The sequence below is a fragment of the Wyeomyia smithii genome, chromosome 1 (genome assembly GCF_029784165.1).
Source record: "Wyeomyia smithii strain HCP4-BCI-WySm-NY-G18 chromosome 1, ASM2978416v1, whole genome shotgun sequence".
NCBI lineage: Eukaryota > Metazoa > Arthropoda > Insecta > Diptera > Culicidae > Wyeomyia > Wyeomyia smithii.
In genome coordinates this window covers 188280335-188299253 of record NC_073694.1, presented here as the reverse complement: position 1 = coordinate 188299253, position 18919 = coordinate 188280335, and the positions used below count along the sequence as shown (strand labels likewise).

At 39.4% G+C, this 18919-nt stretch overlaps 2 protein-coding genes across 2 annotated transcripts; both read right to left on the bottom strand.

Annotated features, from left to right (window-relative positions):
• Positions 1-7946: 7946 nt before the first annotated feature.
• LOC129719037 (N-acetylglucosamine-6-phosphate deacetylase) lies at positions 7947-16306 on the bottom strand. Its single transcript, XM_055670378.1, has 5 exons — positions 15466-16306; positions 8946-9220; positions 8672-8890; positions 8294-8615; positions 7947-8233 (listed from the first exon to the last, which is right to left on the bottom strand). Exons 1-5 carry the CDS (start codon positions 15674-15676, stop codon positions 8046-8048), a joined length of 1215 nt encoding a protein of 404 aa, XP_055526353.1. The 5' UTR covers positions 15677-16306; the 3' UTR covers positions 7947-8045.
• Positions 16307-16919: 613 nt separating this feature from the next.
• Positions 16920-18591, bottom strand: LOC129719036 (exosome complex component RRP45). The gene is made up of 2 exons (XM_055670377.1): positions 18361-18591; positions 16920-18296 (listed from the first exon to the last, which is right to left on the bottom strand). The coding sequence occupies exons 1-2, from the start codon at positions 18424-18426 to the stop codon at positions 17046-17048; spliced, it is 1317 nt and encodes a 438-aa protein (XP_055526352.1). The 5' UTR covers positions 18427-18591; the 3' UTR covers positions 16920-17045.
• Positions 18592-18919: the final 328 nt, after the last annotated feature.

Here is an 18919-nt window from a genome sequence, read left to right as displayed (position 1 = left end):
AAAATAAACTTAAAACTATCTTACTGACTATAAAGTGAGCTAATCGTTGCAATTGAGGATTGCAACGATTTTTGTCGGAATTTGTTGATAATTTGGCTTGACATATTTTCTAATGTTTCTACATTAGTGAGCCTATGTAGCTCGTTCTTGCTAAACCAGGGAGGACGCTTCAAAATCATTTTCAAAAGTTTATTCTGAATCCTTTGAAGTGTCTTCTTCCTGGTTGCACAACAACTTGTCCAGATGGGAACTGCATATAACATTGCTGGTCTAAATATTTGTTTGTAAATTAACAGTTTATTCTTGAGACAAAGTCTAGAATTCCTGTTGATAAGAGGATATAAACATTTGATATACTTATTGCACTTTGACTGGATATTTTCAATGTGCTCCTTGAAAGTAAGATTCTTATCATAGATTAGCCCTAAGTATTTAACTTGATCAGACCAATTTAAGATCACACCGTTCATCTTAATAACGTGGTTATGGGTGGGTTTGAGAAATGAAACTCTTGACTTATGAGGAAAAATAATTAACTGTGTTTTTGAAGCATTGGGGGAAATCTTCCATTTTTGTAAGTATGAAGAAAATATATCTAAACTTTTTTGAAGCCGACTGCATATAACACGAAGGCTTTTTCCTTTTGCGGAAATGCTTGTATCGTCACAAAACAGAGATTTCTCACAACCTGGTGGTAAATCAGGAAGATCAGAAGTAAAAATGTTATATAAGATTGGGCTCAAGATACTCCCCTGAGGCACACCAGCTCTAACAGGCAATCTATTAGATTTACCATTTAGATAGTTAACCTGGAGAGTGCGGTCAGTTAAATAACTTTGTATCATTTTTGTGAGGTAAAGCGGAAAACTGAAATTTGACATTTGAGCTATTAAACCTTTATGCCAAACACTGTCGAATGCCTTTTCTATATCTAGAAGAGCAGCTCCAGTCGAATAGCCTTCAGATTTATTAGTTCGAATCATATTTGTTACTCTAAGTAACTGATGAGTAGTGGAATGCCCATGGCGAAAACCAAACTGCTCATTTGCAAAAATTGAGTTCTCATTAATATGTGTTATCATTCTATTAAAAATTATTCTTTCAAAAAGTTTGCTAATAGAGGAGAGTAAACTAATTGGTCGATAACTTGATGCCTCAGCTGGATTCTTTTCGGGTTTTAAAATTGGAGTGACTTTGGCATTTTTTCATTTCGTAGGAAAATGTGCTAGTGCAAAGCATCTGTTAAAAATTTTTACCAAGAAATTTAAAGTTTTCGGGAAGTCTTTTGATGAGGATATAGAAAATCCCATCATCTCCTGGTGCTTTCATGTTTTTGAATTTTTTGAGAATGATTCGCACCTCATTCAAGTTTGTCTCCAATACCTCTTCGGAAAGAAATTCTTGGGTGGTGATCTGAACATACTTTTGGTTTACTTCATTTTCAATAGGACTTACTACGTTCAAATTGGAGTTATGAACACTCTCAAACTGCTGAGCAAGTTTTTGATATTTTTGTTCATTCGTTAGAAAAATGCAATCACCATCTTCAAGGACTGGAATGGGCTTCGAGGGTTTCTTAAGAACCTTCGAAAGCTTCCAAAAAGGTTTTGAATAAGGTTTTAGTTGTTCAACTTCTCTCATGAAATTCTCATTTCGCAAGAGAGTTCTATGCCTAATTTGTAATTTCTAGAGATCTATGCTTAATTTCCTTTTGTAATTCTTGAAAAATAATTTTCAAAGCAGGATCACGAGATCTTTGGTATTGACGTCTCCGTATGTTCTTCAAACGTATAAGAAGTTGAAGTTCACTGTCAATAATTGGTGCATTAAATTTCACTCTTGCCTTAGGAACTAATAAATTCCGGGCATTGAGTATTAAGCTGCTAAAATTTTCTAATGCTCTGTCAATGTCAGCACTATTTCGTAAAATAATATCATCATTAAAATTTTCTTCGATCGTAGAACGATATCTATCCCAATTAGTCTTGTGATAATTTAACACAGATCTAGTGGGATTTAAAATAGTTTCATGGGAAATAGAAAATGTTATGGGAAGATGATCAGAATCAAAGTCAGCATGAGTTAATAAATCACTGCATGAATGACTTTGATTTGGTAGAACCAAATCAATTGTAGATGGATTCCTAATAGAAGAATAACATGTAGGACCATTTGGAAATAAAACTGAATAAAATCCAGCCGAGCAATCATTAAACAATATTTTTCCATTGGAATTGCTTTGAGCATTATTCCAAGATCGATGTTTCGCATTAAAATCACCGATGATTAAAAATTTAGATTTATTTCTTGTGAGTTTTTGCAAATCTCCCTTGAAATAATTTTTTCGCTCACCAGTGCATTGAAAAGGCAAATACACTGCGGCTATTAATAAAATGCCAATACTTGTTTCAATTTCAATTCCCAAAATCTCGATAACTTTGGTTTCAAGATGGGGTAAAACACGATGTTTTATTCGACGGTGGATAACTATTGCAACTCCACCACCGGCAACATCAACTCTATCAAACCTATGAACTATAAAATTTGGGTTCTTTTTTAGTTTAATATTTGGGTTTAAAAGCGTTTCAGTCACAACTGCAATATGCACATCGTGGACTGTAAAAAAATTGAAAAATTCATCCTCTTTCGCTTTTAAAGAGCGAGCATTCCAATTTAGAAAATTTACAGCATTATTTAAAATCATTACTGAATTTCAATTTCATAACAATATTAGTTGTAAATTTTATACCTTCTTGAACAGCCTCTTACATCGAGTTACAGTTCAACAAAACGGACATTAGCTGCAGCATGGATTGTTGTAGGTATTCAATCTTTTCGGGAGTTGGATTACCTAAATCAATACTGGCTGACTTTTCAGCACCAAACACGAATGGTTTGTTACTGTTTGAATTTGAAATATTACCTGAAAGCACACTGGCATATGAACAGCCTGGTGTTGCCTGAACAGGATTATTTTTCTGAAAATTGTTATCTGAATTTAAATTATTACCTACAGACACACCTGCTAATGAAAGTGCTGGTGATGCCTGAACAGTACTGAAAGTCTTTTGATTACCCACATTGACAACAGGTTGTTTAGAATTCCTATGCTGTCTAGAAGCAATAATTTTTGACCTTACAGGACAATTAAAGAAATTAGATTTGTGATTTCCCCCACAATTTACACATTTGAAACTATTAGTGATCTCTTTCACGGGGCAGATATCTTTCGTGTGACTAGTGTCACCACAAATCATACATTTTGCAGCCATATGGCAGTTTCGAGTTCCATGACCATAGGCTTGACAATTCCGACATTGCGTAAGATTATGGATTCCTCCATGTCTCTTAAAATTTTCCCACTTTATTCGCACGTTGAATAAAACACGTGCTTTTTCTAAACATTTTAAATTATGTACTTTGGTACGATCAAAATGTACTAAGTAATTTTCCTGGTGTATTCCAGTTTGAAAAACTTTGGCATTTGCCTTTCGCTTCATCAAAATTACTTGGTTGGGGGCAAAACCAAGTGATTCTGACAAACAATCTTTGATTTCATCAATACTTTGATCATTTGAGAGACCTTTCAACACAGCCTTAAACGGTCTCTTGTTTTTGGCATCAAAAGAGTAAAATTTATACATCTTTTCAGTCAAATACTGTAAAACATGTTTATGGCCATCAAAAGATTCGGCCAAAATACGAATTTCGCCTTGGCGACCAATTTGAAAATTAACTTTCACATTCGATAGAAATGATGAAAGTTCTGATCGAAATGCTTCAAAGTTTGCTACAAATACCACAATAGGTGGAACTTTAACCTTCTTCATAACGGCTTTATGCTCAGTATGAGAAGTTTGGAATTCTAGATCCCCAACAGAAGAAAGAATATCATACCTGTTAGTCGAAATTTCAGTGTCACTTGGAGGAGATGCCTCACGTTTCCTTGATGCCGCATCAAAGAGAGCTTTTATATTTTTTCCAGGCATAACTGGACAACTTCACTACACTTTCACTTCACTATAGAATTTAAGTAGAAATATCTCAAACCAAATTAATTCACTAAACACTCGTTAACTTTAAAAACAAATTTATTACTTCACCTTTCAACAGGTAGTCTTTTAAAAAGATTGCCTGTTGAAAGCGAAAAACAAAATTATAATATCTCTCGGTAGTCTAAGACTAAGCCTCGAGCTGTTGGTAAAATGCGACCGTACTGTAGGACAGTTCAAGTCGATCTGAATTACGAGTACTCGTCGATCAGCTTCCTTCAGCGTCCATGCTTCATGTCCGTAAAGGGCCACTGGGAGTATCAGCGTCCTATACAGCGCTAGTTTTGTGCGAATTCGGAAACTACGGGATCTTAGCTAGTTACGTAGTCCGTAGAAGGTTCTGTTCGCAGCTGCAACTCGTCATTTCACTTCACGGCTCATGTCGTTGTCACATGTCACAAGCGTACCAAGATAAACGAATTCGTCAACCACATCAAATCGTTCCCCATCTATTTCCACCTCAGCACCAACATTACGGGGACTCCCACGCTCCCTGCCAGCTACCATGTACTTCGTTTTGGCAGAGTTAATGACAAGTCCCAATCTCACTGCTTCCCTCTTAAAAGGTACGAAGGCCTCCTCCACGGCCCTACGGTTGATACCGATGATATCGATGTCGCCCGCAAAACCAAGAAGCATGTGAGATTTCGTGATGATCATACCGTTTCTTTCCACGTTTGCTCTACGTACTGCACCTTCAAGGGCGATGTTGAACAGGAAGTTAGAGAGCGCATCCCCCTGCGCTTACATTCCAACGTTACAACGTTACGCTGATGTCTCGCCAACTATACGCACGCATGATTGCGATCCCTCCAACGTCATACGACTCAGCTTAATTAGTTTCGTCGGGAAACCGTGTTCTAGCATGATCTGCCACAGGTCGTTTCTTTTCATTGAGTTGCATGCCGCCTTGAAATCCACAAACAGAAGGTGCGTCTGCAGGTTATACTCCCGGAACTTACCGAGGATCTGTCGCAGGGTGAAGATTTGATCCGTCGTGGAACGCCCCTGTCGAAAACTAGCCTGGTATTCGTCAACAAAGGATTCCGTTAACGGTCTCAATCTGCTGAACAGGATACGGGAGAGCACTTTATATGCGGAGTTGAGTAACGTTATGCCTCGATAGTTGCCACAATCCAATCGATGGCCCTTCTTATAGATAGGGCATAGGAGGCCTTCCAACCAGTCGTTCGGCATTTGTTCATCCGCCCAGATCCTTAGTATTATCTGATGGATCGCATAGTACAGCCGCTCGCTTCCCGCTTTTAGAAGTTCGACCGCGATACCGTCCTTCCCAGCGGCCTTGCCGTTTTTCAGCTCACTAATCGCCTTTTTCACCTCCTCCTGTGTTGGTGGCTCCACAGCTTGTTCGTCACTCATAATCGTCATCTTGTTCCTGCTCTGCTCATCTGGCTCCTCACTGTTCAATAGCGCCTGAAAATGCTCCTTCCACCTGGCTGCAACGGTCAGTTTATCAGTAAGCAGGTTGCCGTCCTTGTCATTACACATGACCGGCACAGAGTCTGCTTCTGACTCTGTTGACTGTTCTATAGAGGCTCCGCACGTCGTTCCTACACGCTTACCATGAAAAACCTATACGTAAGTAGAAATCACTCAAAATCCTCTTAAAGCGCACAAACTCAAAATTTGAGTAGAGAGGCTGTACCTACTTCTGAGTTGTATGATCATACCTATAATTGGATAACGAAATATACCTAAAAATTGGTAAAATATAAGATAAAACAGATACAAAAATGACTTGTTTTAACGCATATTGGGATGTTCAAGTTCATGATTATCAACAAAAATAGGTAGTTTTAACGATAAAGTTCCTCAATTCAACCCACAACTTGTTTGTTTAACAGATCATTGGTAATGCAAAGTGGGTAGTTTTAACATATCAGTGAGTTAACTTCGCCCTAAACTTAGTTGCTTCTAATGACATATTTCTACAAAAATAAGTAATTTCAACCTAAAATTAAGTTCTTTTTACTCAATCCAATAGTATTGAGTACCCAAAAGTAAATAATCTGGTATGAACTATTGGGTAAAAATTACTCAACGATCGATAAAACTACCCAAAATTAAGCTCAAACTATTCACTATAAGCATTGAGAATTCCTGCAACAAAAATTGAAAATTTTGTTTTTTAAATACAAATAAAACTCAAAACACTAAAGATAATGTTCATAACATTGTTTATATTCCCTTCAACAACCGAAAGTTGCTTATCACACAATTGATTTTGAGGTGCGTCCGTTCGTTTTCTTGGTGGGACCTTCAACGCTGTGAATTTCCGGAAAACCAAAATCTGGCTCGTGCCACTCTGGCGCACACCAATAGTTCATTCTCCGGTTCAGTGTCCCCGCAGGCGATACCACTTTCTGTGTGGGTGGTTTTGCTTTCGGAAGGAAGTCTACAAGAAACAGGATTTTTATTAGACTATGGAGAATTTCGCATTTGAAAATCACAAACCTTACCTTTCGCTAATCGATGAGGATATTTAATTCATTTTGAATATTTCAAAGCAAACAATATACTACTCCAAACCTTCTTGCACTAGAAACCCGAATTTTAAGCACTCGTAGAAAAAAAACACTGTTGATTTCACAACTGTTTCTTTCTTGACAGCACTGGCAGGTTAAAAATTTTCATCCAAAATTAAGTAAAACATAACCTCTCGAGCAGCCAAAATTCTTGATGGAAGGGATCGAAGGAAACTACCAATTTCATATTAAATACAACCTAAAACATTTAATTCAAAAATGGGTATGCTGTATTGATCCATCAAATGAGTTTTTTCTACAAATTTCACTTAATCAAAGTTACTCATAATCGCAGTTCGCTTAGGCGAACTCAAAAATTGGTAGTTTTCGTACTCATAATTAGGTAGCTTCATTTAACCGTGTAGCATAGATAGCTGTCCTCTGCGCTGGCGAGCACCTGCGTACTCGCGCTTCTTCCGACGGTGGGTTCTATTTTCAGCAGCTCATGCCCCCTGTACCTTTCTCTGTTCTGACGCGTAGCCGCAGTGAGCATGCGGCTCCTGGCACTCGGCATCGAACCAGCCGTTACGCTGTCTTTCAAGCGTCGCACCTACCACCTCTCTCGCAGTCGTTTCGATGGCACCGTGGATACTGCTCCACAGCCCATTTATGTCTTCCACTCCTTCCTCTTGCTGTTCTGCGATCCGTTGACCCAGCCTCTATCGTATTCTGCTGCCACGCTATCAGCCTTCAATGTTGGAACGCGAGGACGACGCGTTCTGTGCGAGATTTCAGCACGTTCGACAACCGTGCGCGGATCTTACAAACGACGAGATGATGGTCAGAGTCAACGTTTGGTCCCCGAAAAGACCTAACATCAGTAACATCCATCAATCAGTACGCGATCGATCGCGAGGCTTCTCCATTTGGATGCATAAAAAAATAGAAGCTACATATGGCCATTCCTCTGGCCGCGGCAAAGTTTATCGGCCTCAGGCCGTTTTCATTGGTTGACGAGTGGAGGCTATGCCTTTCAATGACCGGACGGAAGAATTCCTTCCTCCCAACCTGTGCGTTTGCGTGTCCGATGACGACTTTTACGTCGTTTTTTTGGCACTTATCATAAATTCGCTCAAGCTTGTCATAGAACTCGTCTATGACTTCATCGGATTTGTCGTTGGCGGTGCGTAGGTGTTGGTTAAACTGTAGTCGAAGAATTTGCCCTTAATCCTCAACACGCATATACGGTCATCTACGGGCCTCCAACGGATGACTCTTGTTTTCTGATTCCCCAGCACTACGAGATCGACGTTTGCCAACTGACGGAGCGATTATAATGAGATTAAAAATTTTAAGGGGAGGAGGAATCAAATTAAACAAAATTGATTTCAAATAAATTAACACAATCTTTCATAAAAATATGTAGTAAATCGTTTAATAAAGGTTTATCATACTGATACCAAGAATATCAACAATTTTCTTCAGTGCGGTTCGACTATTCCCAAGATTATCTGGCAGTTTTACGCTCGAAAACACATTCACCGGCTATCCAGGTCGATAATATATTCAGAGAATCATCCAACATAACAAAATCAGCATCGCCTCCGTAATTCAGAGTGCCTTTGTTTTTCTCTATTCCCAAACATCGTGCAGGATGTAAAGATGCTGCCTCCAACGCGTACTCGATTGAACAATCTGAAATTTGACACAAAAATTAGTAACAATTGAATAAAAACTACTGAAGAGCTCACGAACCGGAAGCCTTCTTGAAAAATCTTATACACTCATCCATGGGCGCAATGCTTCCGCACAGCGTGTCGGTTCCTGCTATGTAGGCTCGTCCTTTGCGCACTTCCAAATCCAACTGTCCTATCCGGTGTCGCCCTTCAGTCAGACCCATCGCGGATATCGCATCAGTGACTAAAATCAACCCATCTGAATGGGTTTTGTAGGCGATTCGTAGCGCCGCCGGGTGAGTATGCACTCCATCAGATATTATTCCAAAGTAAACCATAGAATTCGGGGGAATGTTGTCCGTAGTTAGCAGACCAACGAGGCCAGGGTCACGGTGATGAAACTAGAGGACAAATAAAGACTGAATCTAGTAATCAAATGTGCACAAATTTGACTTACAGGCAGCATAGCATTGAACAGATGTGTTATCAGCTTGGCTCCATGTTGTACCGCCACTTCTCCATCGCGAAGGTTAGCCATGGAATGACCAACAGCAACCGTGATGCCTCTAGAACTTAACTCACGTATCACACTAGAGGCTCCTGCCTTCTCAGGTGCAACTGTAATAATGCTTATGTTATCGAGTGAGCCGTACATGTCCAAAACGGTTTGAAGGCCCTTGAAAATAAAATCAGTTGAATGGTCTGGATGGAGGATCAGTACTCTAACTTACATTCTCAAACTCTCTTATGCACTCCTGTGGATGGGCCCCTTTTTTGTTACTGTTGATGAATGGACCTTCAACGTGGCATCCCAAAATTGTAGCTCCATGGCGACCACCTGCTTTTTTGGAAATCTTCGGTAGCACCGCATGATACGTACTGGCCGGTGACGTGACTAACGTGGGACAAAACGATGTAACACCGTGGGCCAGAAGACCCTGCGATACTTTTCGAACACCTTCCTCAACGGTGGTAACATCATTTGAGAAATCGACTCCATAACCACCTACATACAGGGGAAGACGAGTTAGAGTAATAATGGTAAATAACTTAAACTTAAAAATTTAATTTTTAATTAAAAAATGCATGTTCTTGGTAGCGTAGTTAACGTTTACTTTGTTATATTGAATAGAAATCATTCTCTGTTATAAATCCAAACCGACTAGACGTGTTACTTTTATCAGGTTATGGGCCCAGACAAGTTCCATAGTTAGGAAAAAACAGAGTAAAGTGAAAATTCTTTCACTTTGAGCAAAGATTTTCAAGTTCATTTCTATTCAAGACTTAAAGCGGTGAACATCTTTATTATCAAAAATGCCTTTGATCAGATATATATATTAGGTACGTAAACAGCAGTCAAACCTCCGGAGGACGCGCAAGTCAGCAATGAGCTGTCACAGCGTACATTAGCCACAATTTGCGTGAGCATCGAGCGTTACAACTATAGTCTCCATGCTGCCGTTGGTCTTCATGATGGGTTTGCCCAAGCAGTACGAGCCAATGATAAAGGACATGGATGCATCCGGTATCAAGTGGACTGTCGGTTATGTGATATCAAATATGACAATCGATGGTCGAGGTTTCGGTCGTTCAAGCGGTGCATTAGTAACACGACCAAACCACACGAAGCCCACGAAGAAGGACAAATCTGAGGTCCAGTGTTAAGAAGTGCGAGAAGTCGGCATTAATGGCGGTTAAACGGATCCTCGATTCTAGAGCAGGAGATTACATGTGCAAGCAGGAGAGCAATTTGGTCAGTGTAGAGCAAGCGTCAAAATCCATCTATGTGGTGGACGCATCCGAGCTACCGGTTGTCGCCGTGGGCAATGTAAAAGTGGATGCTGCTGTGAACAATAAGTGCTCTACCTCAGTCATCTCCTACGTCTTATGTGTTCCAGACCTTGCAATGAACATACTATCTGTGAGTTGTATCTGCAAGAAGGGTTACGTTTTAAAGCCAGTCGTCTAGAGTGATGCATGAGGATACCAGAGATGTCGTTGCCACGGGACTTGAAACGGGTGGTCTCTACAAGCTGAATCGATTTGGTCAATCGGGCACATGTGTGGCGTTTCAGGTCACTGACCTAGAGCTGTGGCGTATACGGTTAGGCCATTTGAATGTGGACAGCGTCAAGCGACTACCCAGCATTGAGAAGAGAATAGATGTCCTGGAAGGCACAATATCATCATGTGTTCCCTCCATAGAAGGCAAACATCAAAGGTCGCCGTTCTAGTCCAAAGTTACGATAGCAACCGAAATTCTGGAACTGGTCCATTCGGATGTGTGCTGACCGACGGAGCAAGCGTCGGTTGGTGGCAGTAAGTATTTTGTCACCTTCATCGACGATACCAGTAATATGGTATTCGTCTTCTTCCTGAGGACCGAGGGAGAGGCTTTCAGTGTATTCCAGGGGTTCAAGGCATACTCGGAGAGACAAACAGGGAAGACATTGAAGTGCTTTCAAACTGAGACGGGAAGGAGTTCGTCGGTGAGCAGTTTGAAGATTACCTCAAAGCGCATGGAACTGGTCACGAGTACCCTACAATCCGGACCAAAACGGTTTGGCGGAGCGCATGAACTGTACTATTCAGAAACGTGCCAGGTGTCTGATATTAGATAACCAATTAGACAAGAAGTTTTGGGCAGAAGCGTCTTCAACGGCGGAGTATCTCATAAACCGAACTCCGGCGAAGGGTGTTGTCTTTACCTTCTACGAGAAATTCACGGGCATTAAGCCCGATTTATCAAACTTGCGTGGTTTGATAAAGCGCGAGAAGGGGGACACTAAGTCGATGCCGTGTGTCTTGGTCAGCTATTCGGAGTGTTCCAAGACATACCGAGTATACATTGCAGCAAACAACAAGGTGTTCGAAAGTCGAGACGACGTCATTCTGGATAAACGAAAGAAGAAGGACCTATGGCAGTGTCAATGCTAGTATCCGACGAGCAACTGGATGAGGACAAAGCTGAGCAAACGAAGGAAGACGAGAACGTTCCGAATGACGACAGAGAGTCAGTTTGCAGGGAATGGGGAGGATCTTGTCGGACTTGACGTTGTTGGTGCGCCGGTCGGGCCAAAAAACATCAACAACAACCGGGCGCGTTCCTTCACAACTTTCCTAAAATCTTAGTGCAAGGCACAGCAGGAGGGAGCGCAAATGTCCTGGCAAAGATACTGAATTCCTTAGAAACTTGTCCCTTCATAGATATGTCATCAACCGAACGAATGGTTCCAGTCCGGTCACCACCGCTCTCACGTCATTCTCGAAAGAAGAAGCTGTTGATCAACAACACGATTCTGGAAACAATGCAAGTTTAATTTAGTTCCCCATAGCGGCTGCAAACTCTCGCTGGCTTACAATCCACAGATAACGGCGGATCCTGAAACAATGCAGTAGGCACACGATCGGACAGATCGCGACCAGTGGGTAGCAGCCATGCAGGCGGAGTGAGGCAACTTAAACAATGAGGAAATATTCATGGAGCAGCCAGAGGGATTCCCGAACAAGCGTGCTCTACACAAGGTTTACAGACTGAAAAAGACCCTCTACGGTCTAAAGCAGACAAGCAGGGTAAAAGAAGCCTGGATGTGCCTTGCCAGCCCAACGTTGGCGATACCGCAAAAAAAACGACTTCAAGTTTTCCGGATTCAACGACGCAGATTGCTGTCAATGGAATATAGAAAGGTACGGAGATGGTTTGAGTCTCGGGTTTAAAGGGCTTCTTTTTTTGTTACTAGTGATAACGTAGAACTCCAAAAACATTGTGGAAAAAAACAATGATTGGTAGATTTTTTCACAAGTTTAGAAAGGTTCACGTTGAAAATGCCTACCTGCGTCGTTAAACAATACAGAATACCGTTTCAAATGGCATTTGCTCGTTAACCGAGATCTACGTTACAATTCAAACACGAGTTCTGTTTACCTTTTTTCGCTACTAATACAGACAAATATCTTCTTCTTCCTCCCTTGTGTCTCCCTCATTGGATTGGTGTAAGGATTCTTAGCCGAGCTTTAGGGTAGGGGAATTGTAGGTAAAATGAACAGGGGACATTTGTGACATTAAACAGGTGTCCCCTGTTCATTTTACCTACAATTCCCCTACCCTAAAGCTCGACTATTGCGGTGAAAAATAGTACAAACTTTTTTGGCACCTTATCTTAGCAGCATTAGAAGCTATTTGAGACAAAGTATGCGACATGAAACAGTCAAACTGTCAAAATAGTAAACAAAAACAAAAGACACGTGTACAATTGTGGTGGTGATGTTATTTTTGGCCTACAAAAAAGAAGGTTTTTTATTATGTGAAATAGTTTTTTACAACGGTTTTTTTCTGCAAATATCTGTACTTAGACTACTAACCAGCAGAAATCATTAAAATTTAGTAATTGTTTGAATGATTCTCTCGATATATTTAAGTATTTTAAAAATATGTGCTGTGCGGGTAAAATGAACAGCCAATGAAGGTGGTAAAAAACTGTGTTAATTTCCTTTTTAAATTCTGGATGCTTCGTGTTTATATAAGACAAATGTAATGGTAAACTCGGACCGATGAACAGATGACCACGGCTAAACGTGTCGTTGAATGCGTAATGTCCGTCAAACAAACTCCCACCATTTCCCAGTTTCTTGCGGATACGGTCATATATTGTTATCAATTCTACGACAAACGGTGAAAATTAAACTGTTGGTAAACGCATAAGTGTGTCACGTGTTATGAAACAACACTTTACTATCTGTAATGCGATAATTAACTTATACGCCCAAGGTGTTCATTTTACCACCTTCCTATGTTCATTTTACCCACACGTGTCCATTTTAACCCCAAAAAAACTGCTTTTCAAAAGGCTCATGAAAACTTCGAAAAATACTATATTTGAAAACTTCTTATTTTTTTGTATAAACCATTAGTGGCTCAGTTAACGTGCGTGATCGACAGTGATGGCATGAACTCGTGCAAAGTTGAACTGAGTAACACTTTTCCAGATTTGAATCCAACTTGAATCTGCTTCCTCTCGATAGTTTGAGTTTTTTTGCACCGCACACTCTGATCGATTGAGTTTAAATGCGTGCAATGCATGCAGTGCACGATGTATCCAGCGATGCAGGCGATGATGTAACGCGATGAGTTTTGTTTTTAGATCGAATTTATGCTTTCAAAGGACAATGCAACAAACTGTTGCAGCAGACGCGGCGCGAAATTCATCGCATTTCGATTTTTATGCAATTGTTGTTATGCAGGATTAAAACTCAAATCCAACTCAAGTGTAAAACACTGTTAGTAGGGTTTACGTGCAAACCGAAAATAAATGTGCAAGCAAGTTTTAAAACTCACTTGGATACGAGGGCAAAGTCACACTGCCTACTCTGGTGATCGACTCATGGTTTTAGTGTTAAATTGAGGAGGAAATTGAGAAATGGCTTAGGGTGTCTATTTTATCACCCCTTCCCCTACAATGGATCCCATCATCATGAAGTGCGACATCAGAGTGCTATCAGTCTTGCCGAAAAAGGAATTGTCTATTCAACAAGGACTAAGCACATTGAAATCAGGCATCATTTTGTGCGTGAGCAGGTGGAGAAGAAAATAATCAAACTCGAACATGTCGCATCCAACCTTCAAGCTGCAGAAATCCTCATGAAGGCGTTACCTAGTTCAAAACTGTATGAAGATATGAAGACTAAGGTGACAATACGATGGAAAATCGAATTTGAAGAACCGACCATGTACATTTTGTTTATTTGCCCAAAATGATAACCTGTGCAAAATTTCAGCTTAATCAGACATGATTTAGGGGTGCCTCAAAGCGTTTAAAAATTCAGTGTGTTGACCCTTGGAAATTAATGTTCCTAACAAAAAATTGTGTTTAAGATACCTAATAAACATTAAAATGATTTCAATGTGGTTTGGTAAATCATTTCAATATTTATTAGGCAGGGATGTCCATTTTCGAGGGTCAAAACATTAAAACTTTGTACAATTTGAGGCACCCCTGAATCATGTCCGATTGAGCTGAAATTTTACACAGATAATTTTTTCAGGTCAATAACCAAAAAGTACATGGTCGGTGACATAACTATTTTCGCTACCTAAATTGAAGACGTTAGGAGTTAACAAAGTTCCGCTCAAAAGGGGATGTTAGCGTAGTAAGCGTTTAGAGCAAGATCGCGCGAAATGACCTATGGTCGAATATCGATCATTTTTGATTTGAATGAAACTTTGCACACGTATTTGGCTTAGCAAACTGAGCATTTTTCACAAATGGAGAGATTTTTTACACCCATGAGTTACATTCCAAAAGGGCGTATGCCTTTTGGCATAGGTTTTATTCGAAGCATTGTAGCCCAGAAACCGTTGGTTGTATGGAAAAACTGTCTGAGAATGAGTTGTAGGGAATTAAAAATGCACCATAAAAAATATACACTGTACAAAAAAAATTTATTTGAGCAAAAAAAAAATAAAAATAAACATTAAATTTCAATTTAAAAAAAAGAGTTGAATTTTTTTTTATTTTTTTTTTAAGAAACTTGACGTTAATACGCAACTTTTAAAAACAAGTCCAGGATGGAGGAATGAAAAATAATTTTTTTATGGTAGATTTAATTTTTTATGAAAATTCCAATTCAAACATTTTTCAAAATATTTGTATTCTGATGATTTCAAAAGTTGCAGAGACTCATTTTGAATCACAAAGCTCTTGATAGTAAACATTCTAAAGGCATTCGTTTTCGAGTTATTTTAAATTTAAGCTCAATAAATTATTAATATTTCGGAAAATACACGTTTTTTTTTAATTTGTCCATGGTTCTCCAGCAAAAACCATACGTTCATTGGAATGCTTGATCAAAAATATACAATATATAACTATAGTTTGACTAAGTCTTTTCCTCAATAAACACTTAGACGTTTTTGGTTCCCAACTCGCGTTAACTCGAAAATCTGCGGAAATTTTTTGAATTAGCACGCTATCGCGTAAAAAAACGCGTAGGTACCTAATTCAAAAATCCGCGTAAAAACACGTTATTTCAAAAAATCCGCGTTAAAAACGCGTTTATTCTGACTGTGCCATTAAAATAACAAGAACAGTTTTTTCAGTGTGTACTAAATTTTTTTTTTTTGAGGTTTCGCAAATTACATTTTTGTTTTGTAGTAGAGCGGTTTACCTCTGCTCGATAGAGGAGTGCCTTGGGCCTCTTTGCTAAAGAAACAAATAAGTAGTAGCATTAAAATAAAGTGCAAAATCTACTTACCATTGATTTGCAGATCAATAAAACCTGGTGCAATGATGGCCCCTTTGCAGTCTATTTGTAAGTTCGCTTGCTCTTGTTCGTCAAAGAACACCTTTTCCGGATCTATAATTTGGCCTGCTCGGACCCAGAGATCTTCTACAATAATGTGGTGATTTCGAAGCAGATGACAATTTCGAAATTGAATAATTGTTTGCTTAGGTTTCATTTTCATGCGCAGTGTAACTTTTATCTATTCAGAACTTGTTGAATCACTTCATATTAGCCGCTCACGAAAATGAGATAAACAATCAGTTTCGTTCCAATTTAAAATAGACACTGAAACACAATACAAGGCACTTGCTTTTATTGATCGAAAATTCGACACCCAAACAAACTCACAAGAATATATACGAAGGCTTTTAAGAGTAAATTTATACTACAGCCAATGACCACTTTTGCATTCAATTTTATAGTATTGCGAAGGTCACTAAGTCATGCCTCAGATTGAGCATAATTTACACACAACTGCTGTGTAGAGCGGTACAGTTGATAACAGAAGTGTGTCATCTGTGGCCGATAAGCAACTTCTGACCAGCAACGTTCTGGCATCTAATTTCGAGTGAGTTTTGATAAAGTGATTATCAGCTGATCGATCTGCTAAGCCTAACACAAAACCACAAGCTATTTAGTTCGTGACAACTATTTCTATATATCAGTAAACAGTGCAAAATAATGTTTTTTTCTGTCACAGCAACTGTTGGGTTGGGAGACTCGATGTATCTACTACCTAGGACACTTCGATAGTGTTGTTTTCATTTTTGCGATAATGCTTATACATTGTTTCTGTTTCGTACTGCACTCTGCTGAATAAAAGAACGTGTGTTCCGATGTGTGAGTGACTACGCTGTCTACACTGAGAAACATACTTACGCTCTTTACACATGAATGCCACTAAATCAATTTGTCAATCAATCTGACTACGCACTATTCAATGCTCAAACCTCTTCAAATGAGCAAAACCTTCGACCACCAAACAACAGCACGAACATGCACTTTTAATACATCTAGCAATGCCACTCCTCCGGGCCTTCAACCAAACCTCCAGATCTAGATTTACCATCCCGTTTCAATGTGAGTCAGATTCAATATAAAATACATATTCATATTTTGGGTTTATACCCTGTTCAAATATTCTTTTCAATTAATAAAGTCACTTTCATTTGTTCGGAATCGATTGTATCGCTTCGTGTTGCATAAAATAAGTTCATACTCGTCAGATAGTTGTTAATTTGTTATACTGTTTGATTTATCTCAAAGAATTTGAGTCCTCAATTATTCACTATGTTTAGAACTAGTCACTGCTGATAGGTCAAATTTGATTGTAGCTAGGAAACATCAATTAGGTATCCATTCTCCTAAATTATTTATTCTTCCGAACAGTTTGAATATTTTCTCTGAAATTATTCGAAAACTCATCGATTTAAATGCTTTATTCAAGACGAATTTTCACAACATGCTGGAATCATAAAATACCAAATATCTATAAACAGCATGTTTGTTTGACTTGTCAGTCTCAGGCATTTTGCTGACCTACTGATGCTTTATCGATTAATTTCATCCGAAGTTAGCGTGATCGTTTCCTCCTCGCTGCTGCTCATGTCATCAATATCATTCATACGAGAAATCGCCTCCTTAGATCGTTTTTTCTTCTTATTCTTCTTTTTTATAGTTTTCTTTGTACTCTTCTCAATTCCCATTTCATCCTCTGGAATCCACTGATTAGTGGCATCGGCAGATTTTGGTACCAGAACAGCGGAATTGTTTGGCAGCGTCACCACTGTTTCTTCAACTTCCATTTGGATATCTTCCGGTACATCGTCACGGGATATTTCTACTGTTTCCTCGTCTGATTTTGCGTGGGTATCTTTTAGTTCATCTTGAGAACTTTCATCGTCTACGTCGCTGTCGTTATTTTGCGCATTTTTATCTAATTTAAATCGTTTCAGACGAATATAGAGCCTATCTTGAGCTAACGCAGTGATTTCATTAAGCCGAATGCATTCATTGAAACCAACAGGTTTATTATTTTTACGTTTCTCGGCATCTTCCAAAATGTTATCTTTAATTTTTTGCACAATCATTCTAGCACGTTTGGCAGCTTTGGATGCTGTTCGTAACAAAACATCGGAACTAGTTAAGGTTATTCCTCCCAAATGGATACCGCAGAGTTCGCCGTAAGAATTCATGCCGAACACGATTTTGGCTTCTGCTACGCGTTCCTCTAAATTTGTGGGGTCGGCAATCGCTATCTTACCCTTGTTAAATATACCATAGCTTACGCAGATGGGATAATGATTGATGCCAATTGAAATTGGGTCTCTTTCGTATATCGTATGTATTACAACTTCCTCCCCGTTCAAGCTAACATCGGGTCTTTTGAAATGCGCTAATGCAGTTAGCGCTGCAACCGAGGCACAATCTATTATGTTACCCTCGTGGTTAAGTACATTTACATCCACCCGTAGGTTCCACACTTTTTCATCTGCTACCAGGCAAAGCGATTCTAAGTCCACACAGCCGGAGTCTTTAATGGCTCTTTCCAAAATTCGATTTAGTTGGACGCTAGCCTCTGACTGTCGACCGGGCTCGAAGTGAGCTGCCGCCATCGGTCCCAGCTCAACATTAATAAATAATGTCCCTTCATTGGGCCTTGTTGCTCTAGGAGTTACAACTTCGCAACTAACCTGTGCTAGAACTCGGGTCTCTCCCAGGGAAACGTGCACGCTGCCCCATTCTGAGCCGAAGTTAATACGCAGCTGACGGAATTCATCTAAAGTGCGACCATCAACTCTCTGAAATTTGATACTTTATAGTTAATATGTTTTACTAAAGTATATAGTGAGAATAATAAAATACCGTAGACTCTAGTACAGCCTTTTGTACAAAGAGTTTCTCGCTGTTGGATAGCACACGTTCTTTCATATTTTGAACGCACTTTGAAATAACGAAACCGAATTTGCTGTTTTCCTGTAACTGGCGCTCGTATAACTGATTATTTAAAATTAAATCAAATTATAAAACAACAACGAACTGCACATTGCTAATGGTTCCCTTTTATTTTGGTAGTAAGGGTTAGTGATGGGAAACTTATCGATACTTATCGATAATATCGATAGATGCTGGACATCGATATTATCGTTAATTTTTTGACGCTAGCGATAATTATCGATATTATAAGAGTGAGCACAAGTCAGTTCGGCTTGTTACTGGAGGAGACCCAAAAGAAGGAGACCTCACCTACCCTACCCCAGGAGTTGCTTTTGCCGCTAGGTATTTGTTGGGTGCTGCTATTCGACAAGATTTAGCATTGTTGGAGGTTGTGTAAAGGTTCGCCCCGGGTGTCACTGAGTTTCTAAAAAGGTATTTATAGTTTTAGTTTCCTAAGACCAGATGAATTCGACAAATTAATACTGGA